The sequence below is a fragment of the Plecotus auritus genome (genome assembly GCF_963455305.1).
Source record: "Plecotus auritus genome assembly, chromosome: 13".
Classification (NCBI taxonomy): Eukaryota; Metazoa; Chordata; class Mammalia; order Chiroptera; family Vespertilionidae; genus Plecotus; species Plecotus auritus.
This window is the reverse complement of record NC_137779.1, coordinates 12242194-12269520: the sequence shown is the minus strand read 5'-3', so window position 1 is coordinate 12269520 and position 27327 is coordinate 12242194. Positions and strand designations below refer to the sequence as shown.

General features: G+C 46.5%; 1 protein-coding gene across 1 annotated transcript; it reads left to right on the top strand.

Annotated features, from left to right (window-relative positions):
• Window positions 1-27327, top strand: CCDC63 (coiled-coil domain containing 63). Its single transcript, XM_080650122.1, has 11 exons — window positions 1-234; window positions 629-798; window positions 3869-4058; window positions 5720-5839; window positions 11245-11426; window positions 12228-12409; window positions 13103-13323; window positions 18481-18555; window positions 22882-23074; window positions 24304-24507; window positions 27119-27327. The coding sequence occupies exons 1-11, from the start codon at window positions 226-228 to the stop codon at window positions 27265-27267; spliced, it is 1695 nt and encodes a 564-aa protein (XP_080506248.1). The 5' UTR covers window positions 1-225; the 3' UTR covers window positions 27268-27327.

Genomic DNA, 27327 nt, shown 5'->3' with positions numbered 1-27327 from the left:
GAAGAAGAAGAAGCCTCTTTTCACACCCGGGCAGCCATCTGCCGTGCCCTCCTCATGTGCCAAGCTGTGGGAGGAGGGGGGAGGGGGAGAAGGTGCTTCTGGGTCCTGCACCTCCAACAGGGGTGGCTCACAGGTTCTCCCCCTTTTGCCTCTGTGGACAGGGCACTGCAGAGAGAGGAAGGAGCAATTGCTGGCTGAGCAGAGGGAAAGCACAATTCCTTCAAGATGCCGATGGTAGGTAGTAATAGCTCTCGTGTAGACAGCTTGCTGTGGGTTGGGTGCTGTGCCGTCCAGTATACACATCTCAACTCCTTGAATCCTGACAACAAATTTATGGGTGCCCTTTTGTAGATGAGAGACTAGAGGCTCAGAGATGTGCAGTGACTCACCCAAGGTCACCCAGCAAGGCTGCCTCTTCAGTATGCAATAATGGGCCTCGCCTCCTGTCCATTCTGGGACCCTGGGGGTGGGGATGTTTCCCATGTAACAGATAAGCAGTTGACATCACTCAAGGATGATCTTCCACCTCCAGCCTTGCCCCAGGGGCCCCTGTCCTCTGCCCTTGAGCTGAAATGTGGGCTTCTCTGGTTACCTAACTTGTTGCTCATGCCCTCTCTGTCTCACCCAGTCAAAGAAGGTCAGGAGAAAAGACTCCGAAACTCCCCAGGAACCTTCAGAGAAGGAAAAAGAGCAGCTGGCTGAGGTGGAGCTTCGGAAGCTGAGGCAGCAGTTCCGGAAGATGGTGGAAAGTCGGAAGTCCTTTAATTTTAGCTCCCAGCAGAAGATCTTGAATCAGCAGTGAGTGATGGTTGGGGTTTTGTACTAAGCGAACGTGGAGAAAATTTTGGCTTTGGTTTTGGTTTCATGAGGCTTGCCCTCTCATGGGGCTTTGGCCAGGGCCCTACTTCTGAACCCAATCTGAGGACCACTTGGGATAGCTTCATTGGGCAGGGGGATTTATTCTCAGAATCCAGTGTATCTCAGGGACTCCCAGGGGAACAGGGCACCCATGTCTTAAGGAAGGACCCAAATGAGAAACCATTTCTGGGTCTTGTTTCTTTCTATACATGGGTGTTCTCTCTGAATCTCAGCCACGGCTGGTGGGATATGGCTGCCTCCAACTTTCTTTTTTCAAATATATTTTTATTGATTTCAGAGAGGAATGGAGAGGGAGAGACAGAAACGTTAATGATGAGAGATAATCATTGATCAGCTGTCTCCTGTACGCCCCCCACTGGGGATTGAGCCCACAACCTTGGCATGTGTACTGACTGGGAATCGAACCGTGACCCTCTGGTTCATAGGTTGACACTCAACCACTGAGCCACGCTGGCCAGGCTGCCTCCAACTCTTGAATTACCAAAGGTCACACAGAGAGACTGTTGTGAATCAATTCCAATCCCAAATTCCCAGGAGAGAGAGAATCTGATTGGGACAGGTTGGGTCAGATGTCTACTCCTGGAACAGTCAGCAGTGGCTGGAGGTGGGGCTGAGGCCTAGGACACAAGATGGCTATGGGTATCATTCCCATGGTCCCAGCCCTGGAGGTGGGGATGCCCAGAGAAGGAGACGTCACCAGGCTGTCAACACCCAGAGCAGCGGTCGCCAACCTTTCGGACCTCACGGACCACCAGTGGTCCGCAGACCACTGGTTGGCAACCGCTGTCCCAGAGGATGTTTCTTGCTTGTGCATCCTTATGGGATCTGCAAGGTAGAATGATTGGCCCAGTTGGCATGGCTCAGTGGTTGAACATTGAACTATGAACCAGGAGGTGTTGGTTCGGTTCCCAGGTGGGGCCTGCAGGAGGCAGCCGAACAATGGTTTTCTTTCATATTCTCTGTCTCCCCTCCCTCTCTGAAATCAATAAAAATATATTTAAAAAAAGATAGAATGTTTGAAATCGGGTTGCTCTAGAGTTATGGTATGTATAGTTTCTTTGGGCAGTAGGAAAGTGTTTCCTGAGGTTACATAAGCAAACATTAAACAGGTATTTTTAGATTCCCTTCAAGGGAATGTAATTTCTCAGCTCCATCCCTAATGTTTGTACAGGCAGAAGCTGTCCATTATTAGAAAGAAGAGCTTGCTGTTAGATGATGTGTGGGGGTCGGAAGAGAGGGAAAAGGGGCTCTTTAGATTTTCCATGGATTTGACTCACAGCCATTGCTAGTCCACATGGGATCTGCATGTCAGTTAGAAAAAGGCACCCTTTCTCGAGACAATGTACTGCCATCTGTTGGAAACGTCATCATGTAGAGGTTTGTTAGAACAAGATAAAGTGTCTCCCAGAAAAGTGTAATAAATCAACAAATCAATATTTTTTCAAGCAGATGGTGCTCCTTTGGGCCATGCAGTCCCCAGCCTGCACATCTGTGCCTGGGCTTAAATGGGGGAAAAGTCCCACCTGCCAGGTTTGGAAGACCAGATGTGCTAGAACTGGGTGTGCACGCTGGTAGTCCCTAGCCACATGTGACTATTTACATTTGCAATTGCCCGGCCTGTGTGGCTCAGTGGTTGAGCATCGACCAATGAACTAGGAGGTCATGGTTTGATTACCAGTCAGGCACATGCCTGGGTTGTGAGCTTGATCCCCAGTAGCGGCGTGCAGTAGGCAGCCAATCAATGATTCTCTCTTAACATTGATGTTTCTCTCTCTCTCCACCTCTCCCTTCCTCTCTGAAGTCAATAAAAATATATTTTAAAAAATTGCAATTAATTACATACAATTGAAAATTCAGTTCTTCAGTTGCACTAGGCACATTGCAAGTGCTCAAAGCCACACGTGCCTGGTGGATGCTATTGGACAGCGCAGCCAGAGACCATTGCCATCATTGCAAAATGTTCTATTGCATGGTGCTGTTTTAGGACAGTGTCAGCAAAGGACGGTCTGGCTGGCTGCCTGTTTTTGTAAATAAAACAGCCACAGCTACATCTATTTGTTCATGCATTGCCTATGGTTACTTTGTTGAGTAGTTGCAACAGAGACCGTCTGGCCGGAAAAACCTAAAATATTTATTCTTCGGCCCTTTATAGAAAAAGCTTTGCAGACGCTGTTCTAGTATGGCACTGCCAACACTTCAACGGGCATACGAGTCACTTGAGGATCTTGTTACAGAGCAGATTCTGATTCAGTAGGTCCTGGGCTGGGACCTGGGCCTCTGCATGTCTCCAAGCTCCCTGAGGATGTTGAGGCAGCTGGCCTGCAAACTGCACTGGGCAGCGGGTGTGGGGTGCCCAGTGTTCACAGAAACTTGGCCTCGGTGCTGTTTTCAGTTGTTCAGTTGTTGTGCAGTCTCCTGAGCCTTTTCTCTTTCTGAAACCCTCATTCGCCCATACCCCCCACCCTCTCTCTTCTCCACAGTAGACAGAGGGAGAGAAAGGAGGAGACTCAGGTCAGCCAATTTAACAAATCGTTAGCACCCCAAGTACAGAAACTAGTGGAAGTTAGGGTTACTGTGTTGATTCAAAATTGAAAAATTGTCTGATGGGTTTGCCTTTCATTACTAGAAATAATTGGTTGTAAAGTCTGGAAAGAAAGTCTGCGGAATCAGACAGATGCCAGTGAGCTGGGGGCAAAAGAGAACGTGGGGGCCCCCGCCATGTCTGGGTAATGGTTTTGACAGGCACAGTTCCAAATTGTTCCCTAGGGGGAGAAATGCCCCTAGGAGGAAGGCAGAGCAGCGGATGGGGCAGTGAACTGGGTCGCAGGCGATCTGAGTGCCAGACCTGGACTGAAGACTTGGGCAGGTCCCTTCCACTGCTTCAGTGGGCTATACCTCTCCGAGTCTCCTTTCACAGCGAAGGACTCTGGAGTGTCTGATCAAGTTGAACTCAGGATTCAGGGTTAATCATGAACTCCTGTCCTAACAGCAAGGAAATCAAGACCCTGCAAGAAGAGCAGGATGAGATCACCCTGCACTTGAATCTCATAAAGTCCTCCAAGAACTTGGATCTGAATGAGAAAAACTATATGGAGCTGCGTTTCCTGCTGCAAACCAAAGAGGATTACGACTCCTTGATTAAATCGATGAAAATGCTCTTGGCTGAACTGGATGAGAAGGTATGGTCTTACTCTTAAAGGGCCAAACAGAACACAGAGCAAGGGGAAAGGGTATGAGAAGTACCTATGATACCTTAGGGCAGATAAACACCCCTCCTGTCTTCACTTTCCTAAATGTGACTGGTCACTGTCTCCACCACTATTGATCCCAGCTCTATTGATCCATTTCTCCACAATGATCTCCAGTGCCTCCCCACTGTACTTCAAATAAATTTCCAAATTCTTACTTTACCTCCAGGGATTGGCTAGAGGGAAGGTTCAGGTATAATCCAAAATCTGACTAATATCAGTTGCAAACACCAATCACTGATAGACATGAAGCATGGATGAGGAAGAAACCTTTCTTGTTTTAAATCACTGAGTTGGGGGGTGTTTGTTACTGTAGCATAACCAAACATCTCCTGACTGATGCAGTAAGAATTTGAAAATTTACTCAAAGTACAGTGAGGAGGCACTGGAGAACACAGTGGAGAAATGGATTAATAGAGCTGCGAGATCAGGGGTTATATAAAGTGGTGGATAGCATTCATGGTGTGACAGTTAGGATGCTTTTGGCTGCAGGTAACATACAATACTCAAGAGGAATGTGGACCAAAAGGATATTTACTTATCAATTATTTTTTTAAATAAACTGTGTTTATATGTAGGAGACAGCTTGATTCTAGATACAGAAAATTATAGAGGATTTTACAGCTGCATAACTTCCAGAGGGGCACTGGACAGTCACCAAGGATGGGGCACAATTCTTGGATGTCTGGTGTTGTCTCAGATGTTCCAGGATGTGTGACATCTCCTGACCCACTCATTAATTGCCACTAGAGTCCCATCATTGCAAGAGCCCCAAAACACTCCACAAGGTTACAGAAGGCCCTTTGTGGGGGAAATACCTGCTGGAAACTTTCTGTTGGGAACCATGGGTTAGGGCAGTGGTCGGCAAACTGCGGCTCACGAGCCGCGGTTTGCTGCTCTGTTGACTAATGAGTTTGCCGACCACTGACCTAGACTCTTGATTCCAATAATTACAGGCTGTTGTTGTTCCTTGTGATTAAGGCCCTATCCCAGTGGTCGGCAAACTCATTAGTCAACAGAGCGGCAAACCGCGGCTCGCGAGCCGCAGTTTGCCGACCACTGGGTTAGGGTAAGGTGGAATTTATGCCCACAGGTGAATGAAATTTACAGCAAAAACTTTAAATTGCCCTGGCTGCTATGGCTCAGTGGATAGAGTGTCGGCCTGCATACTGAAGGGTCCCAGGTTTGATTCTGGTCAAGGGCACTTACCTCAGTTGCAGGCTCCTCCCCATCCCACACCCTGGTCAGGGCTCATGCAGGAGGCAACCAATCGATGTTTTTCTCTCTCATTGATATTTCTCTCTGTTTTTCCCTCTCACTTTCACTCTCTCTAAAAGTCAATGGAAAACTATCCTCAGGTCAGGATTAAAAACAAAACAAACCAAAAACCCTCTAAATCGACTCATTTTACCCCAAACTGGCTAGGATTTAATTGAATTGAGCATATATCTGAGAAATTAAAATTCTATTTATAGGAAAAGAAAGAACATTGCAATTTTTGTTAGCACACTCAAGTTAGTAAACTGTTGGATGTACCCATACAGATGTTAACACAGCTGGGTTTTCTTTCTTTTTTTTTTAAATCTTTTCAGATTACTCAGATGGAAAAAAAAATTGTAAACCAAAAACAGATCTTCACAAAAATACAGGAGGCCCATAACCCCCGGAAACTGCAAAAACAGATCCACACGTTAGAGACACGTTTGAATCTTGTACGTAAAGGGTTCTCTGCAGCTTTGCAAACATCTCTGCCTCTTTTTTTTTTTTAATTAAGGTATTATATGTGTACATATCTTACCATTGCCCCCCCCCCACCCCACTCCCATACATGCCCTCACCCCCCAATGTTTTGCATCCGTTAGTTACTCTTATATGCATGCATATAAGTCCTTCAGTTGATCTCTTATTTCCCCCACCTCTCCCTAACCTTCCCGCTGTAATTTGACAGTCTGTTTGATGCTTTACTGCCTCTGTATCTATCTTTTTGTTCATCAGTTTATAATGTTTTTTATTATCCCCAAATGAGTGAGATCATATGGTATTTTTCTTTCATTGACTGGCTTATTTCACTTAGCATAATGTTCTCTAATTCCATCCAGGTGCCTACAAATGGTAATAATTCCTTCTTTTGTATGGCAGCATAGTATTCCATTGTGTAGATGTACCATAGTTTTCTGATCCAGTCATCTGCTGACGGGCACCTAGGCTGTTTCCAAATCTTAGCTATTGTAAATTGTGCTGCTATGAACATAGGGGTGCATATATCCTTTCTGATTGGTGTTTCTGGTTTCTTAGGATATATTCCTAGGAGTGGGATTACTGGGTCAAATGGGAGTTCCATTTTCAGTTTTTTGAGGAAACTCCATACTGTTCTCCACAGTGGCTGCACCAGTCTGCATTCCCACCAGCAGTGCACGATGGTTCCTTTTTCTCCGCATCCTCGCCAACACTTGTCGTTGGTTGATTTGTTGATGATAGCCATTCTGACAGGTGTGAGATGGTATCGCATTGTCGTTTTGATTTGCATCTCTTCTGCCTCTTTTTGCTCAGAGTAAAGAATGATGTCTGTGGAGCCATTAGCAGAATATATATACTCATTTAGTAGACAGACTCAGGAGGTGGTGAACTAATGGTGTACGTCTAGATCAGGCAGCCTGTTAGAATTTACCATCCACTCACTCTGTTCCACCCACTCTGTTCCATCCTCTCTTGTTGGCCCATTGTTACCCAAGGTGCCTTTCTCCTTCTTGCTCTCTGCACCTTAGCACATGCAGATGCCCGCATACCCTCTACTTTTCCCCCTTCCCTCCCCCCTTTCTGGGATGCCTACTCTTAGTTCCCTGCTTCATAAACTCCTACTTGTTTTCAAGAAGTAGCTCAAATATTACCCTTCACCAGGCAGAATTAGTTAGACTTTCCTCCCCCATGCCAATCTGCTCATGCCTCTATTAGAGCGAGTGCCTTTTGGTTGTCATTGATGTCTCTGAGAAATAGTAGGCATAGATATGCATACCTTGATAAAAAGTAAGTGGTGTTTCCTGATCACCTTCAGTCTACTGTGATTTTGGCATTAAGCAGGATTTTGTGGCAAACTGGTATAAGCAAAAATAGCTAATGTATTGGTCATAGAAGTGAAAATTTTAGAGAAGAAGTGGTACCTTCAGGCATAGGTGGGTCTAGGTGCTCCAAACATGTCTTTAGGACACTTTATCTGTCCATTTTTTTCTCTGGGTGGACTTCATTCTTGGGCAGCCTCCAATGTGAACAGACATCAGCAGAAAGGGAGTCTCTCTTTCCTAAGCGTTCAGACACAAGTCCCAGGGTTCTCATGGGGCCAGGCTGGTCCCGTGCCCATCCCTGAATCAATCACTGCGGTCTGGAGTCATGTGGCTACCCTTGGACTGCATTCCTCCCCTCGCCCCCTCCTCCCACCAAATTGGAGAAGGCAGCCCTATCCAACGATGTGGTCTGAGATGGAAGGAGAAGTGGTTCCCCTAGAAAAGCATAAAGAAAGGGAGAAGGAATGCTGGGCAGGTACAAACAACACATTCCAGTCTGGCTGTGAGAATGCAGCTCCCAGGACACCAGCCAGAAGAGAAGGAAGTGAATTGATTTGGAGGGAAGTTTGTCACTAACTCACTACACAGAGATTGTAGCTTTGCCAAAACTATGACCACCGAGCTTTACCCAGGAGTGGCTGAACCAAATTTGACTTGGTCTCTGTCTGCCTCCCCCCCCCGCCCCCAGCCTGGAAGCTGCCTGAGGGCAGGGCAGTATCTCTTTAATATCCCTGCACCGTGATTTGCTGCCATGCGCAGAATGCCTAGGATGCATGTCAAAATGCAGGTTGCTGGACCCCTTCCACAGTTACTGAATCAGAACCTCCCGGGCTTGGACATAGGCTGCACTATTTTTTTTTATTATTATTTTTTTAAATAAATCTTTATTCAGATTATTACAATTGTTTCTCCTTTCCCCACCCCCCATAGCTCCCCTCCACCCGGTTCCCACCCCACCTTCTGCCCTTACCTCCCCCGCACTGTCCTCATCCATAGGTGTATGATTTTTGTCCAGTCTCTTCCTGAACCCCCCCATACCCCTTTCCCCCTGAGAATTACCAGTCCACTCCCTTTCTATGCCCCTGATTCTATTATATTCACCAGATTATTCTGTTCCTCAGGTTTTTAATTCACTTAATTTTTAGGTTCACTTGTTGATAGATATGTATTTGTTGTTCCTAATTTTTATCTTTACTTTTTTCTTCTTCCTCTTCTTTAAGAATACCTTTCAGCATTTCATATAATACTGGTTTGGCGGTGATGAACTCCTTTAGCTTTTTCTTATCTGTGAAGCTCTTTATCTGACCTTCCATTCTGAATGATAGCTTTGCTGGGTAGAGTAATCTTGGCTGTAGGTTCTTGCTATTCATCACTTTGAATATTTCTTGCCACTCCCGTCTGGCCTGCATAGTTTCTGTTGAGAAATCAGCTGACAGTCGTATGGGTGCTCCCTTGTAGGTAATTAACTGTTTTTCTCTTGCTACTTTTAATATTCACTCTTTGTCTTTTGCTCTTGGCATTTTAATTATGATGTGTCTTGGTGTGGTCCTCTTTGGATTCCTTTTGTTTGGGGTTCTGTGTGCTTCCTGGACTTGTAAGACTATTTCTTTCACCAGATGAGGGAAGTTTTCAGTCATTATTTCTTCAAATAGGTTTTCAGTATCTTGCTCTCTCTCTTCTTCTGGCACCCCCATAATTCTGATGTTGGTACGCTTGAAGTTGTCCCAAAGGCTTCTTACACTGTCTTCAACTTTTTGGATTTTTTTTTCTTTTTGCTTTTTCGGTTGAGTGTTTTTTGCTTCTTTGTATTTCAGTTCTTGATTCTTGTGTTCCTCTAGTCTGTTGTTGGGTCTCTGTATAATATTTTTTATTTCAGTCAGTTTATGTTTAATTTCTAGTTGGTCCTTTTTCATATCTTCGAGGGTCTCATTATATTTATCGGCCTTTTCTAGGATATTCTTGAAAAGCCTTATAACCGTGGTTTTGAATTCTATATCCAGTCGTTTGTTTTCCTCCATTTCTTTCATTTGTGATCTGTTTCTTTGTCACCGCATTTTCATTGCTTCCCTGAGTTGGTAGGGTAGCTTTGTGTGGTAGGTGCCCTATATGGCCCAGTGGGTCGGCCTCCCCAGGTAACCTGAGGTGGATACTCTTGGTGCATCCCTTTGTGGACTGTGTGTACAGCCTTGTTGTAGTTAAGTCTTGATTGTTGTTGGTATCACTGGGAGGAATAGACCTCCAGGCCAGTTGGCTGTGAGGATCAGCTGTGTCTATGCTGGGAGAAGTTCGGTGCTGGAGACAGCCTTATAGGATTAGACTTGCCAAATTGCAAAAGCCTCTGTGCTCAGCTTGGATGGGGTGGAGTCTCAGGGCGGAGCAGACAGTCTTGGCTTCCCGTCAGCCTTGCCCTTGTGTGCGGGCGTGCACGCACGCCTCCAGACCTCTTCCTTTCTCAGCTCCCGAGTCTCTGCCCCAGAGTCCAGATTCCCTCTACAAGAGAGTGGGTCCCCAGGGGCTCGCCTGGAACTGGGGTTCAGTGCAGTCAGAACTGGGGCTCAGTGCAGTCAGGAGCTTCCAACTCCCTTCTGCTAGGGAAAGCCTGTGGCAACCTCTGCAGTCTTTGTGCACACTGGTGTGCGCGCCTCCAGACCCCTGCCCACCGCGGCTCCCCCGGGTCTCCCCCGGGTCTCCGAGTCTCCGGTGCCTTTCTCTTTACCTGACAGTCCAGACTCCTCCTGTATGAGCCTGGGTCCATGGGGTTTCGCCCGGAACTGGGGTTCAGTGCAGTTGGGGGCTTCCTTCCCCCTCCCGCCAGAGAAAGTCAGCCATGCTCTCAGCTGCCCTTCCTCTCTGCACGCACAAAGACCCTTTGCCGTACCTCCAATTCTCTGTGAGTTTTTCTCTTTCCTTCCAATTGTAGAATTTCCACTCAGCCAGCCTTCCTGTGGTTCTGGATGATGTCCGTTCTGTCTTTTAGTTGTAGTTTTGAAATTGTTGTGCGAGGCAGCAGTTTAGGTGCTTACCTATGCTGCCATCTTGGTTTCTCTCTCTGGAACTCAATTTTTAATTCTCACCTGTGGGGCTCAGCAGGAGAGACCCTGCCCAGGAAGCCGAAGCTAGAAAGCGGCTGCACTATTTTTAAAAAAATATTTTTATTTATATTGATTTCAGAGAGGAAGGGAGAGGGAGAGAGATAGAAACATCAATGATGAGAGAGAATAATTGATTGGCTGCCTCCTGCACGACCCCTGCTGGGAATCAAGTCCACGACCCGGGCATGTGCCCTTGACTGGACTCAAACCTGGGACCCTTCAGTCCCAGCAGGCTTGATCCACTGAACCAAACCGGCTAGAGCTGCACTATTATTAACAACCCCAGTGAGGCTAACGGTGGTTAAGAATCAGTAATGCCTGGCACAGTGTGAGGCTCACAGTCGGTGCTCAGCAGACCTCTGTTGATTGAATGAATTAGTAAATGCATACATGATCTAATGATGACTGGTCTGTAGAGGTCGGCTTTTTGATAGCGGTCTGTTCAGATTTTCTATTTCTTCCTGAGTCAATTCAGTAGTGTCTTGCTTCTTTAACACTCTACAAAGCACGGGACAGCCCCCACCACAGTGCATCATCCAGCCCAAAGGTCAACAGTGCTGAGTGTGAGAAGCTCTGCATTAAAACAGCCCCATCCCAACTTCTTTCCTGTCATCAGTTTACTGAAGAGACCAGGTCAATTGTCCTATAGAAAGTTCTACTTTCTGGATTTGGCTGATTGCTCCTCAGGGTATCATTTATCTTGTTCCCCTCTCCCCTGTAATTATTGAAATCCAGAAGTTAGGTATAAAAATAGGTGAGAAATTTGAAATGCAAGCGAAGTAACTTGTCAAAGGCCACTGAGCCAATTGGTGCCAACTTCAGCCTCTCACGCAGTGCTGCAAGCCGCTGTCCTTTGGGCCTGGGGTGGGAGGTTGGGGAAGACCTCCCAACCCTCCCGCTGCTTTCTGGAAGCTTATCTCGTGCCCTAGGAAGGAGCCCTGTTTTGAAGCACACCCCTCCCCACAGGTCACCACAAACTTTAACAAGATGCTGACCACCAATGCTAAACTCCGGAAGGAGATTGAGGACCTACGGTATGAGAAGGCAGCTTATGACCACGTCTACCAGCAGCTCCATCGGCGCCTGTCAATGCAGAAGAAAACCATGAATGAGGCCATTGAGCAGTCCGCTCAGGCCTATGAGCAGAGGTAGGCTGAGGGAGAGACCCTCGGGAAAAAATGTCTCTTAGATCCCCGCTGAGCATCTAATTTCCTACTCTGGGCCACCCCTGCCTCCGGTGCTTATGTGTTGAGGAACCTTAAATCATCATAATAACTCTAAGCACTGACTGTGTGCCAAGCCTGATGCTGGGTGCTTTGGGTAATATTTCAACCCTCACAAATGCCATAGGAGTTACACCCCCACTTTATAGACCAGGAAGTGGAGGCTTACAGATGCCAAAATACCTGAGATCCAGATAAATGGCAGAGCTGAGATCCAAAGCTCTATGCTATATTATCTCCTTCAGGTGCCCCTGCCTCTAGTCCTAGGGGTCTCTCTCAGTCCCCTGGCTTTACACTCACAGGGCCAAAAGACATACAGTTCAGCATTGAAGAGCACATGTTTTGGAGTCAGTGAGATCTGGTTCAAATACTGGCTCCAACACTCCTATATTGTTGTAGGACCTCTTTGGGTGGTAGTGAGGATTAAATAATATATATGTATTAAGGAGTGGCTGGGACATAGTAATTGACAAGTGGTGATGATGGTGATGGTGATAATGCTGATGGTGGAGGTGATGATGGTGATGTGTGTTCTGGTGGTGATGAAAGAAGAAGAATTTCCTGGGAGTGGTCTAGACCTGGTAGCTCCTGTCATTCAGGTAAAGAGGGTTGTTCATCCACTCCCTGATTAAAGGAAGTGATGGTCATTGGCAGAAAGTCCCTCTGGGCTGGCAGGGAGAGGGGAGGGTCCTCTGGACACACAGGCTCTGTGCCCCCTTCACCCAGACTGGAAGCCACGGCTCGAATGGCTGCCATGAAGGATCGCCAGCAGAAGGACATCTCTCAGTACAACCTAGAGATCCGAGAGCTGGAGCGTGTCTATGCCCACGAGACCAAGCTCAAATCCTTCCTGCTCATCAAGCTGAATGATCGAATGGAGTTCGAAGAGCAGGCCAAAAAGGAAGAAGGTATACTCTCCTGAGGGCAGAGGGACCAGATGGTAAACCAGGCTGAGAAGCTTTAGCTTCAGCCCAACAACAATGGAGAGCCACAACATGTAAAGGGGTCATGTGACCAGATGTGCCTAGAAAGATCCTTCTAATTGCCACATGGGGACCAAATCAGAGAGATAAGACTGAGTTCAGGAGAGTAGGAACTATCGCAGGTATCCAGGCTGCAGAGAGCAAGGTTTAGAGAACTTTCTTGGTTCTGATTTCATGAACCTGCCAGGTTCGGAGCCTGTCTCAGGCCCTGTCCCCAGGGCTTCCTTGAATTTCATTCTGCTCAAATGTCTCATCCTTTGAGAGGACTTCCTGACCACCCAGCTCCCCATCACAGCACCTCCATTTTCAGGCCACAGTGGTAGTTATTGGATTTCTTTTTTTTTTAACTCGGCTCTTCTTTTGGTCTGATTCCCCCACCAACGCTCCATGGGGCAAAGATTTTGTACTCACAGAGCCCCACTCAGTGTCTGGTACATAGTAGGTGTGCAGTTAAGATATTTGTGAAGCAATTAAGGAGTGAAGTTCCTGCCCCATCTCCTGGGAAAGCCTAGCGTCCTCCCCAAGGCACAATAATAACAAACACAGAACACGTCTCTGCTGCGCACTGCACTGAGCGCCTTCCTTTCCACACTCACATTGCTGGCTTTTCCTTTCTAGCTCTCAAGCCAAAGAAGGCCAGGAGGAAGAGCAAGGGTGAGAGTTTTGAGAGCTATGAGGTGGCCCACCTCCGGCTGCTGAAGCTGACTGAGAATGGGAACGTGAATCAGCTCATTGAGGAATTTCTGGCCAAGGAGGAAAAGAACTTTGCCCGGTTCACGTATGTCACAGAGCTCAACAATGACATGGAGACGATGCAGAAGAAGACTGAGAAAATCCAGGTCAGAGCCACTCTTTGAAAAAAAAAAAATTTTTTTTTATTGATTTCAGAGGTGAAGGGGGAGAGAGAGAGAGAGAGAGAGAGAGAGAGAGAGAGAGAGAGAAAGAAACATCAATAATGAGAGGGAATCATTGATCAGGTGTCTCCTGCATGCCTCACGCTGGGGATCAAGCCCGCAACCCGGGCATGTGCCCTGACCAGGAACTGAACTGTGACCTCCTGGATCGTAAGTTGACACTCAAACACTCAGTCACTGAGCCATGCTGGCTGGGCAGGGCCACTCTTCTCTCCTAGGCCTGAGACCGGCCCGCTCCCACAGCAGCGTTCCCCATTGGGGGCTCTTCGGAACACTCTGTGGGATGCTCTGCAACAAAAAGGGCCTCAAGGTCAAATCAATTTGGGAAACACTACATTTCCCCCAATGTCCTGCCTGCATTTCAACCTTCCTGGAATTGGTATTTGCCTTTCAGTTGATGTACACACTTAATGTGTTCATGTCCCCTCCCTCCAAGTGACATCTATTATCCATGGCATGTTTTATAATCCAGGGTTCAGTAAACTGTAGCCATGGCCAAATATGGCCTGTGGTCTATTTTTGCATAGCCCATGAGCTAAGAATGGTTTTTATATTTTTAAAGGGGTATAAAAAATAAGAATAATATATAAGACAGACCATACGTGGCCTATAAATCCTGAGAAATATATCTGGCTCTTTGCCTCAAAAGCTTGCTGCCCTCTGTTAATCAACAGCTTCACAGAATTGAGAGGAGATGGTCAATTCATCTTGGAGAGACTTGGTGTCCTTGAGCATTAGTAAATGCTCTGACAAGTCCTGTGGTGAAGAAACCTGTTTGCCTTCGTTGAACCGATCATTTCCCAAACTTGATTGGCTACTTATTCCCCAGAGCATACATAAACAGCCTTTGGGATGTCTGCAAAGGATGGAGTCTAAACTCAGGGTGACACCCCAGGCTCTTCAAAACTAGCTTCAACCTGCCCCTGCAGGCTCCGCTCCCATTGCGACCCCCAAGGCTGCCTCTGCAGCTGCCAGACCCAGCTGTGGCATGCATTTCCCTCCCCAGAGGCTTTCCTTGTGCTGCTTCCTCCTCCCCATCCCCTTGCCCTTCTTCTAATGAAATACTGCTCATTAGTCCCTGCCCTGCACCAATGTCATCTCCTCTGGGGATTCATTCTCCCCTCTGAGGTCTCAATGTTCTGTTTATATGACAAGAGGAGCCACTTCCTTTTGTAATGTCACTGTTTCCTGAGTGTGGGGCTTGTGTAAGTAGATCATAGCTAGAATATATAGGTGAAAGTTTTAATTTACCAGTGATGAGTTAATTTTAATGAGGATTAGGAAAAAAGTAGCTGGCAGAGCACACTTGTGACTTGGATATTATTAGTGTGATCAGTAATAAAATAGTAAACAAATAATGATCAACATATTAAAATAAAGTTTGGTTGAATTAAAGACTATTAAGAGGTAATAGTAGGTTGATAGATAATAATAGTATAGGTGGCATGCAGAAATGGCGGAAATGGAGGCAGTTGTATCAGTTAGGGTTGTCCCAGGAAACAGATGGCATGCCCCAAATGGGTAAATTGAGGTGAGTTTTTTTAAAAGGGACTATTTACAAAGAAAATTAAGAAGGGAGAGTGCAGGACCAGCAAGAGGAGAGGGCTCCAGAACTGGTGAGGGGAGGGGAGGAGAGCAGTTTCTGGAATCAGGAGCGAGGTGTGTGGAGAAAGCTGCCTGTGTGCCCTTCCTGGAGGGATGTGACCAAAGTAGTGACCTGCCAAGGAGTGGGCAAGTAACCCCCAACCTCACTCTCCTTCTGCCCTGTAATCTCCAGCTGGTGTCTCTCATTGGCTAGGCCCAACCCAAGCCAGAGGGTAGGAAGGTAGATTCTGGGGGAGATGGAGAATGTCCGACTCACAGTGTATTCCCTCTGCATTCCTGGTGCCCAAGAAGGCCCTGCACACAATGGGAGGCACATTTAGTAAAGGTTCCCAAACAGTAATTGACCTTGACCTTCTGATTTCACCTTGAGGGTGCTCTCCTTTCCTCCATTTGCCACACAGACTGCCTCTGGCATTGGGACGACCATGTCTGATGCAGATGGCCCAACTCTCACCCTTTCTGGGCCTCAGTCTCCTCATCTGTAGAGGGACTACTTGCACTAGAGCAGCAGTTTCCAAGCTTTTATAAAAATTCCATAGAACATTTTTGTTTAAACTCAGGTTATGAGGAAACACGAGTAGAGAAACCAGTGGAGCGGTCCCTGATGAAAGGGGTGGAGGTGGATGGGTGATTGGAAGAGGTGCCCGAGACCTTACCTTTTGGCTTTCTTGTGGCATCTCTGCTCAAACTAGGGTTCAGGTTAAAAAACAAACAAACAAACAAAAAAACCACACAAAAAAAGGTCAAAACAATTAGGATTCTAACATCTGCCTTCACCCCTACCTGGGAGGGTTGTGGTTAGAGCTATGGGTAGGGCTGGTTCCCCAACAGGATGTGTGCAGCTTTCCTTCTTTTTTGCTTGGTCTCCCCCACCCCCATATTAAAAAATTTATTAGCTGCTAGCATTTAAAAATGAAACTCTGGATTTCTGATTTCTCTTGGAAAATCAGATTTGACAACTCCTGCCCACTTTTGCGTGGGAAGCTTAGTCCCCTGCTCCTATTATCCCCCAAGCCTGCCCTCTTTCAGCCAGACCAGCTGGATTTGAGTTTGCCATCTCCCATGTAGGTGCTTCACCACTCCCCTCTGGTGGTCATGTGCAGTATTGCAGGGACGGTCTTTGAATACAAAGAGATCTGAAGGAACATGGAAGGATGGTCTGGGAGTTGGCAGGACCCGGAATCCTTATTTTCCAGGAAGGAGCACCTTACTAGTCCCAGTGGGGTGACAGAGACAAGCCATAGAGAGGGATTTGAGGAAACTAACATGGCCAGGAAATGGTTCCCCAACAGAATTGACCTAGATCTTTACCATTCACTCTTAGCTACACAGCTTGTCTCTGGCATTAGGATGGGATGTGTCTGATGAAGAAGGGGCAGGTCCTTGCCCTCTCTGGGCTTCAGATTTTCCACCTGTAGAATGATGTTTGGACCAGAACAGTAGTTTCTGAGCTCCTTTTTGAAGTTACAGAAGTGCCTTTGGGGGCTTAAATAGAGCTGCAAATGCTTGTTGAATAAATCCTGAAAACTCTGCTTTCCAATGAAGGCTTAATATGTTAAAAATCTTAGAAGAGAAAGATATGCTCATAATGAGAAAATTTGGAAACTACCTAAGGATAGAAAGAATTTTTAAAAACACCCATTATTCCATTGCCTAAAGACAATCATTTTGAACTGTTTTTTTTCCGATCTTTTTTGGTGATGCTTTAAAAACTTAACATAGTTATTATCACACATTATGCATAAAGTTGTATATTATAGTTGAAAAAGTGTTCTTTGGGTTATTTGCTCATTCAGCACGTTATTTGTTGAACACCTGCTATATGCCAGACACTGTTCTGGGCACTGGTAATGTGGCTGTGAGCAAGGTGACAAAAAGCTCTTCCCTCATGGAGCTTCTTTTCTGCCAGGGAGAAACAGACAATAAACAACAAGCCCAACAAACACATAACTGATAGAGTATATTAGAAAGTGAGAAATGTGGCTAAAAAGATACAGTGGAGCATGTTAAGAGAGGGATTCTGGAGTCCGGTGGGGGCATGGCCATTGAGAAGTTAAGCTTAATCAGACTTGTAGGTGAGGGAATAAGCTGTGCAAATCTTTGGGGGGATGACTATTCCAGGCAGAGAAAACAGCAGTGCAAAGGTCCTGAGGCAGGAGAGTGCAAGCAGGCTAGGGTGCCTGGAATGGAGAGAGAGATGGGGTGGGGGCTGAAGTCCCAGAGGGGAGGGATGCTATGGGTGCTGGGCAGAGTATATTTCTAGAAGAGTTTTTGGCAGTCACGCTGAGAAACAAAAGCCGTGGGAGAGTTCTGGGCAGAAGAGGAATGCCACCTACTCAGGTTATGTACGAAATTTGGAAAATACTAAAAAGTATAAATAGAAACCCCAAATCAAGAAGCATCCCATCACCTGGGTATAGCATTGGTTAATCTTTCGGTAGATTTCTTTTTGGGTTTCTTCTTTTCCTTTAAAGATGGGAAATATAATGTATATGCCTGTGGGAAAATGTAATTCAAGAGAATATAAAGTTTCCGGGTGATTCTGGTTCATGCTAGAGCTTGAGAAGCCCTGCTCTGGAGCTGCCTGTCCATTACAGTAGCCACTCACGACATGTGGCAATTTAAGTTTAAATTAAATTAAATTAAATTTAAAAATTAGTTCCTCAGTGGCACTAACACATTTCAAGTATTCAGTGCCCATGTGTGGCTAGTGGCTGCAGTACTGGATGACGCAGACAGGGCATTTCAACCATCACAGAAAATTCTATTGACTACCCCAGTGGTCGGCAAACTCATTAGTCAACAGAGCCAAATATCAACAGGACAACGATTGAAATTTCTTTTGAGAGCCAAATTTTTTAAACTTAAACTTCTTCTAACGCCACTTCTTCAAAATAGACTCACCCAGGCCGTGGTATTTTGTGGAAGAGCCACACTCAAGGGGCCAAAGAGCCGCATGTGGCTCGTGAGCCGCAGTTTGCCGACCACTGGACTACCCTGTTCTAGACACTTATCCAGAAAAAAATGAGCTATCCACCATCCTATTCCCGCAATGTATTTTTGTTGTTGTTGCTGCTGACTAGTGCAGTATTCTTTTTAAAAAATATATGTTTTATTTATTTGAGAGAGAGGGATAGAGAGATAGAAACATTGATGAGAGAGAAACATCAATCGGCTGCCTCCTGCATAACTTCTACTGGGGATCAAGCTCGCAGCCCGGGCATGTGCCCTGACCAGGAATTGAACCAGCAACCTGTTGGTTCATGGGTCGATTCAACCACTGAGCCACACTGGCCAGGCCCTCACTTTTTTAAAATTAGGAAACCTCCAGGGGCATAAGAGGGGCTCAGGGGTTCTGGGCTCCTTGGATTGGATAATTTAAATCCTCACAAACTCCTCGAGGCACAGCCTCATTCCAGGTGTGGCGGGGAGAGGAGCACCCACTTTTTCTCATGGTCTGGTTTTTTTCTCGAGCAGAATGAGATCATCTACTTGCAATCCCAGCAGAAAAGATCTGATGATTATGACCTCTCTGTCACGAGACAGCTGGAGGTAAGACCAGGATGGGAAGGAAGGGATACAGGAATTTCCCTTGTCTGTCTGTCTGTCTGTCTGTCAGGCAGCCTGTCAGTTGGTTCTCAGAAGGAGTAAGAAACCTGCCCTGTGACTCTCTACTGGCCTGAGTCACACCTTGGCAGATCTGACCCTTTGTCACAGGCAGCCTCTGCTACAGGTATTGCTGCAGAATTTTGTCCCTAGGGCCACTTTGTCCATTTAAAGATTCCCCCACTTCAGGGAGCCTAGCCCAGGCCCTTGCAACTATAAATTTATCCCAGGTTGGCAAATTGCAGACAGATCTCTGCCTCAGTCTTTTTTCTCTCCCTTGTCCTGGCTGTAGCCTGTTCTCAATCAATAATAGTTATTACAAACATATCTTGAGCAAGTACTACATACCAGGTATTAGGCTAAGTGCTTTGCTTGCACTCTCATTTAATCCTCACAGCAGCCCTATGAGGTAGGTGCTCCATTTTACAGATGAGGAAACTGAGGTTTAGAGCGGCAAAGTCACTTGACCAACATCACGGAGCTGGAATACTGTATGAGCTTTGCATTATATTTAGCTGCCAATAACACAGACCCAAAATAACTGGGGCCTAATCAAGATGGAAGTTCATTTACTTTGTTAAGAAATAAGACTGAAGTAATGATGTCATGAGGGACCCAGGCTCCTCTTTTTTGTTTTGCCATCCTCAGTGTGTGGCTTACACTCCCAAGGATGCCTCTTAGCTGTGAGGATGAGTATGGCTGCCGATGGTCCAGCCATAACACATATATATTGCCTTGCTGGTTGAGTCAGCCAGCTTGAAAGTTCTTTCCTGGAAGTCTCAGCCAATGACTTTTGTGTTTACACCGCACTGGCCATTCCTATTGCCAAGGAGAGTTGGAAATACAATTTTTAGCTGGGCACATGGCCACCCTAAATACAATCAAGGTTTTGTTATCCAGGTATAAAGGGAGAATGAATACCAAACATCTGCCAAAGATGTGAATTCAGAGAGTTGAGTTTAAAGCCCCTTTTTAATCCAATGGTTTCTGGCCCAGGAACTGTGTTCCTAGGTCAGTGGTCGGCAAACTGCGGCTCGCGAGTTTTGCCGCTCTGTTGGCTAATGAGTTTGCCGACCACTGGGATAGGGGTTTAATCACAAGGAACAACAACAGCTTGTAATTATTGGAATCGAGAGTCTAGGTCAGAGGTCGGCAAACTCATTAGTCAACAGAGCAGCAAACCGCGGCTCGTGAGCCGCAGTTTGCTGACCACTGTCCTAGGTCATTTCCCTTCTCTGGCTTATTTCTGTTCTTGGCATATGCACCTTGTAGACAGCTATGGCGGTGCCATTCTCTAGTGGGCCACTGGGGGGAAGCAGAGCACATGATGCCCATTGTGCTGCTGCCGCTCAGAGAGGCCTTCCCCAGGAGTCCAGGTGTGAGGAATTAGACTTCCAGGCAGGACCCAAGTCCAAGGAGACCCTTCCCACGCTGGGCACAGACTTGTTCTCGGCTTCGGGTCACCCAACGTCCAGGTGCTTTCTTGAGGTTGGGGTTAGTGCTGCTCTGCGTCTCTGGGTTTTGAAGGCCTAAAGGGTGGCAGCTTAGGGAAGCTGGGCTCACCAGGCAACCCCAAGCATCTCTCCCACCATCAGCTTTTTGTTCCTTTGGCATTAAAGGGACTTCTGGAGGCCTTTTCAAATGCAAAAACAGGAGGCTTTGTCTTAATAGCCTCCCGGCTTTCTTAGTTCTGCTTCCATCTGTTCTATTCTTGGAGCCTTGCCACACACCTTCCGTTTCATCATCTCCAGCCCCTCTGGGAGAAAAGGTGGGGCCAGTCTTTGAAGGGAGGGTTTTGCATAGGAGTTACGCAACCAGGCCCTGGGAACAAATGCTTGGCTGTAACCCCCGGGAAAGTCACTTCCTAGCTGTGTGACTTTGGGAAAGTTATTCAACCTCTCCGAGCCTCAATTTTTTCACCTGTAAAGTGGGGGTAATAATTGTTCTCACTTCATAGGACCGTTACTTTCACCTTGTTACTAATAATTGTTCAAGTAAAGAGTTGAACCCAAGGTCAGGTACTTAGACAACTTGATACAGGAGAACTAAAAACAAGTTTACTTTTCTTCTCTGACCTCAATATTCCTCATCTGAAAACTGGGTCAGTGTTGTGAGGATGAGTTGAGATGATGCATGTAAAATGCCTGGAACATTTTAGATGTTGGACACATGTTATCACCATCACATTAGGCTTTTTAAAAAAATTGTGAACTTTTTAAAAAATATATTTTGTTGACTTTAGAGAGAAAGGGAGAAGGAGAGAGAGAGATACAAACATCAGTGATGAGAGAGAATCATTGATCGGCTACCTCCTGCATGTCCCCTACTGGGGATCGAGCCTGCAACCCAGACATGTGTCCTTGACTGGAATCAAACCCGGGACCCTTCAGTCAATAGTAGGCAGACACGCTCTATCCACTGAGCCAAACCAGCTAGGGCAAACTGTGAACTTTTGATGCACCTTTAGAACGAGAGGGAAGCTCTTGCTGAACTATGAGAAAAATGCAGTCCTGGGCACTGAACATTCTAGTAGCTAGGACAGGAAGCCGCCTGGTGCAGTGGTTGAGAGAGTGTTGGAATCCTGACTTCCCTTTCCTGGCTGTGTGTCTCAGAGCCTCAGTTTCTTCACCTGGAAAATGGGTGTGGAGGGAGGGCTGACCGCTTGGAATGATCACCGGGGACAGAGCCCTGGGGAATGGGGTGGGTCCTTACAGGGCCCATTTTACCTTTGCAAGTTGAGGACTCAGAGGGCGATGCTGGAAGCATGGGAGCATTCAGCCGAGCGCAGTGATTCTCAGCCTGGGCTGCGAGTCAGAATCCCCTCAGCGGCTTTAACATTCCCGATGCCCAGGCTGCACCCCAGACCAGTGACTCTGAAGCTGAGACTGGGGTCTGTGCAGCAAATATATATATTCTATATATTTTAATTTATTTCAGAGAGGAAGGGAGAGGGAGAGAGAGATAGAAACATTAATGATGAATCATTGATCAGCTGCCTCCTGCACGCCCCCCACTGGAGATTGAGCCCTGACCTCTTGATTCATAAGTCAAAGCTCAACCACAGAACCATACACCAGCTGGGCTGCACAGCCAATATTTTAAAGCTCCGACGTGATATTAACTTGAAGGCAAGCTTGCGATCCAGTGGACTCTAGGAGGTTCTTAAACTTCATTGGGCGTTAGAATCACCTGGAGGTTCATTAAATCACAGATTGCCAGGCCACACCCAGAGCCTCTGGTTTAGTCTGCACTGCAGCCCCATAACTTGTATTTCTAACAGGTTCCCCATTGAAGCTGACACTGCTGGTCCTGGGACCCCACTTTGAGAACCACGGGGCTCGAGCAATGTTTTAGCCTATGAGTGGTGAAATTAGTTTGTTGGACTGCAACCAGCATTTAAAAAATAATGAGACAGAATAGAAAAGAAAATATTAGAACACACAATAAGAAAATAGAAAAGAAAATATTAGAACACACAATAAGAATATTGATTTGTGAAACTTTAATTTCATTTGATTAGATAATATATATGAACACACACACACATACACATACATATGTATGTAGGTAGGTAGGAATTAGGCTGCAAATATAAAATATATTTCTTCCTGTGGGTGGGCTATAATTTTTAATAAATGGGTCACCAGCTTTCAATTAAAAAAACAACAACAAAAACTAACCAACGCCCTAGCTGGTTTGGCCCAGTGGATAGAGTGTTGGCCTGTGAGCTAAAGGGTCCCGGGTTTGATTCTATCAAGGGCACGTACCTTGGTTGCAGGCTCCTCCTTGGCCCAGGCCTGGACCCTGGTTGGGGCTCATGCAGGAGGCAACCAATCGATGTGTTTCTCTCAGATCGATGTTTCTCTCTGTCTTTCCCTCTCTCTAAAAATCAATGGGATAATGTTCTTGGGTGAGGATTATAAAACAAACAAACAAACTACCCAGTACACATATAGATATACATATGTTATGTACACAATACATACATACATTATGTACTAGTATACAGTAAAACTTACATTAAATAATACCCTGTTACCTACAAGGCATACTAGTATTTTTCTCTTTCTTTTCTGTTCTACTTCATTTTTAAATGTTGACTGAGGCTCATTAATTGATTTTGCACCCCCTTTGAGGTTTGAAAACCTGCAGTTTAAAGACCCTGGCCCCAGAGGATCCTGAACCCTCACCCCCACTGAAAATCTTTAGGGTGGGCTGATCCCAAGGTGGCAGCCTGGCTGACCTGGGGTGGGAATCGGGGTCTGCCACCAGGAGAAACTAAAGAAGACCAGAGAGGAGGCGAATATGTATGAGAACAGCTACAAGGAGATCCAAAAGACCTTGGAGAAACTCAAGAGCTCAGTGGAGAATCTTTTTAAGAAAATAAATTGTGATGCCACCAAGATCCTGGTGCAGTTAGGGGAGACAGGGAAGGTCACCGATACCAACCTCCCACAGTACTTTGGTGAGTCAAGCTGGGGCCCGTTAAATCCTTAGGGACCATTTCCAGAGCTTTCTGTCACCAGGCATGAGGACTTGTTTTTGTTTGTTTGTTTGTTTTTGTGGTAGTAAGTCTGGTGGTAAAGCATGTGGGCACTAATGCTCGCCTGCCTGGGTTCAAATCCTGATTATACTCTTACAAGCTGTGTGACTTTGGGCAACTTTCTGAACCTCTCTGTGCTTTAGCTTTTTTATCAAAAGAAAGTAAGAAGTGATCTTTATCAGGGCAGGACTGCCAGCTTGTTGATACTTGATTTTTCCTTCCATGCATCCACAGTCTACCACAGTGCCTGGCATAGCAGGCATCCAATAATCATCTGTAGAATGACTGAATGACTCCGGAGACTGCATGGGGCTATGTAACACAGGGGAAAGGGCAGGCCCCCAACCCAGACAGATCTGGGAAACATTCCTGCAGGTGGCAAGGCCTGACCTGGGTCTTAAAAACTCCAGTAGGGGTTATTCAGGGAAGGTGTCGTGAAAGCATTTTAGGCAGAAGGAACAGCCTGAGCAAGGCCTGCAGTCTGAGGCAGAGCACTGAGGGAAAATCAGTAGTTTAAAGCAGGGCAGTCCAAGCCTTCCACTTTTTACTGTAACCCAATGTTTCTCAGCCTTCTTTTTATTATCCCCTTCTAAGGAGCCTTTTAAAATATTCGTTCCCTAATTGCCCCATCCTCATAAAAATTTAATACTGTCGATACACTGAATAGCTGTTTATGTCCTGCATGTATATGTGTGCTTTATACGTTAGAGCAGGGGTGGGAAACCTTTTTTTTTTGCCAAGGGCCATTTGGATATTTATAACATCATTCTCGGGCCATATAAATTATCAATTTAAACATTAGCCTGCTGTATTTGGTCAAACATTTAATTAACTCACCCCTAATGCCTTGGCCGGGCCAGACCAAATGATTTCGCCCAAGGGCCAGACATTCCCCACCCCTTCCTTATAGTCAGTTACTTTTTGCCTCTCAAGAACCAAATTTTACCTTTTTGGGTGATACTGCCCCCTTAAGAATGCATGGTGTAACCCAAGAGAAAGCCATTGTCCATATAAGAGCGCATGGCAGTCCCCACTTCCTATTCCTTCCCTTCCTCTCTAGCGGGGGGGGGGGGGGGGGGGGGGGGGGGCGGGAGGCACCACCCCGAGACTCCCCTCTTGGCGGTGATCTTGATCACCTTGTTTTCCCCCAGCCATTATTGAAAAGAAGACCAACGACCTGCTGCTGTTAGAGTCTTACAGGCGGTTCCTGGATATGGAAGAGACAGAGACCGAGACCCCGCCGTCCTTCAACAACCCTTTCTGGGGTAGCTCTGCCATCTTCAAGAGTGCAGAACCCATCAAGGTCAACCCCCCAGTGCTCAGGGCTGAACCCTTCAACGACAGGTTGGATGAAGGTGAGTTCTCTTTCTACCCAGATCTGCCCAGGTCGTTGGGTCAAGCTCCTGGGAAGCCTGCGGTCATGAGGGTCTGCAGTGTTGAGCCTCAGTTTCCCCCTTTTTACGAGCCCTTCACTTTCATCAGGTCCCTTCTTGGCTGTGGCCACTTGGCATGGTTCCTTTAGGGATGCTTCTCCCTGTGGCCCAATGGCCTCGCCGCAGATCCTGACTTTTAGTTATCCTGGATATATTTTAAAATCACAACTGTTTTATGACTATTTAAAATGAATCTTAAGCCCTCGCTGGTTTGGCTCAGTGGATAGAGTGTCGCCCTGCGGACTGAATGGTCCCAGGTTCAATTCCAGTCAAGGGCACATGCCTGGGTTTCAGGCTCGATCCCCAGTAGGGGATGTGCAGGAAGCAGCCAATCAATGATTCTCTCTCATCATTGATGTTTTTCTTTCTCTCCATCTCTGAAATCAATAAAAATATATTTAATAAAATAAAATAAAATGAATCTTAAAATATCCAAAATTTCCAAATTGGCAGATTAGGGGCTCACAAGATCTCATCTCTCACCCTCACCCATTGCTCTTGAGTCTCACTCCACCCATGACCTCCCTTGGTCCCGTCCCATCCAGAAGCCTTCCATTGATCTTCCTTCTTTTCAGAGTTCATGATGCTCCCCCTCATGGTGGAGGGGGGCGAGGAACCAGCCCTTCTCCCTGAATCTGGGGATAAAATCGGCCCCACTTGGTTTGGGGAGGGCAGTTTGGCAGCATGTATGGGAAGCCAGAGAAGTGGATACACCCCTTAAGCCTGTAATCTCACCTGTGGGAATTGGTATTCCAGGGAAAACGTATTCAGGGGTCTAAGATGAAGGTGGTAGGATGTTCACTGCAGCCCCAAACTGGAAGTGACTGAAATGCCCACTCATTAGAGATTGGTTAAAGAAGTTACCATTCAGCCGAAACCGGTTTGGCTCAGTGGATAGAGCATCGGCCTGCGGATTCAAGGGTCCCGGGTTCGATTCCGGTCAAGGGCATATACATTGGTTGCGGGCACATCCCCAGTGGGAGGTGTGCAGGAGGCAGCTGATCGATGTTTCTCTCTCATCGATGTTTCCAGCTCTCTATCCCTCTCCCTTCCTCTCTGTACAAAATCAATAATATATATATATATATATATATATATATATATATATATATATATATAAAAGAAGTTACCATTCACCCCACATACAAGGGGATACCACGCAGCCACTGAAAAGAATGTGATGGTATGTAATATATCTATATATTCAGTGGTTCTCAACGGGGGGTGATTTACTCCTCAGGGGACTTTTAGCTATGTCCAGAGATATTTTTGGTTGTCATGACTTGGAGGAGGGGATACTACTGGCATTAGGGGCCAGGGATGATGCTAAAATCCAACAATCATACAATGCACAGGACAGGCCTTCATAACCCTGATATATATGATGAGAGAGAGAGAAGAAGAAGAAGGAGAAGGAGGAGGAGGAGGAAGAGGAGGAGGAGAAGAAGGAGAAGGAGAAGAAGAAAGAAGAAGAGGAGGAAGAGGAGGAGGAGGAGGAGGAGGGAGGGAAGTTGAGAGGGAGGGAAAGAGGACGACACCTTGATTATGCACTTGAGAACAAAGAGGATGTAGAGGCGATTTATGGTGGATATTTCTGGGTGGTAGTTTGCAGAGAACTTTACATTTCTGAGTTAAACAATTCTGTATTGTTTAAGTTTGTTTTTTGTTTTTTTTTTACAATGACCTGTGTCACTTTAGTAATCAGAGAAAAAAGTAGATTTTGAAAATGCTGCCCCACTTCTCTGAGCAGCATTTCAAGCGTGCAGGTGTGCCAGGGACGGATAGAAAGACCTGCCAACACGCATGTGCACGTGTGGGCACGCCTTCTGTTCCATTTAGCCGAGGCAACCGAAACTTAGCAGGAGTGAAAGCTGGGTCTGGTGTCAGCCGCCTTAGGCCAGCTTCCCTTGGCCCTTTGAATTCCTGAAAGAGGTGGTTTGTGGGCATAGATGGCAAGGTCAGATGTCTTCTCTGTTCAAGGGAATGTTGATAAACTTTGGCTTCTCTCAGCTCACTCACCTCTGTGGCTCACATGTGTGAATTAAAAGAGACACCCCCTCTGGGCACATTAATTAGAAAAAGGTGCTCCTTTTGAGTACACATGGTTTGGCAATATAGTAGGGGCTGGATTTCAGCCCATTCATTCATCGTTCGTTCGTTCGTTCGTTCATTCATTCATTCATTCATTCATCATTCATTCATCTGTCTCCACCTGGCATCCTTATGCAGTCTACCTCCTGAACAATGGCACATGGGGTGGCCCTGTCTCCTTGAGATTAAACCAAACTCACCCGGGAGAAAACAACAGTTATTGTCCGGGCATTCCTGAGCAGTACATCTCTGCCAATCCTCTTCCTCCCCGAACCTCGAGAATGGTCATACTCCAACCCCAGCATTGTGGAGGAACCCAAACCAGGCTTGGACATTCTTGCCTTGGGCACCCACGAATGGGGCAGAGAGGCACTGTCCCTGGGAGGGAGGTGTGCTGGGTTCGACTTTCAAACTCTTCACCCGAGTCTCGCTTCTGGCGCAGTGGACCACCCCCTGGACCACAGCAGCCTTCGGCGGCTGGTGCTCAGCAACTACACTGCGAGGGAGTCTCGAAATAAGGATTTACAGCCAGACAGCATCCCTGAAAAGGGGGACGACCTGAGGCCCAAGAAGAAGGTAGTCAGCATCTGACATGGTGGGGCCACATTTGTACCATAGCCCGAGAGAATAAATGTTTTGTTCTGTAACCCC

Excerpts from the sequence above, each read along its gene's own strand:
- CCDC63 (XM_080650122.1), top strand. Across the intron at positions 11,427-12,227 it reads GCTCAGGCCTATGAGCAGAG|ACTGGAAGCCACGGCTCGAA; the intron begins GTAGGCTGAGGG and ends CCCTTCACCCAG. Across the intron at positions 24,508-27,118 it reads CAACGACAGGTTGGATGAAG|TGGACCACCCCCTGGACCAC; the intron begins GTGAGTTCTCTT and ends CTTCTGGCGCAG.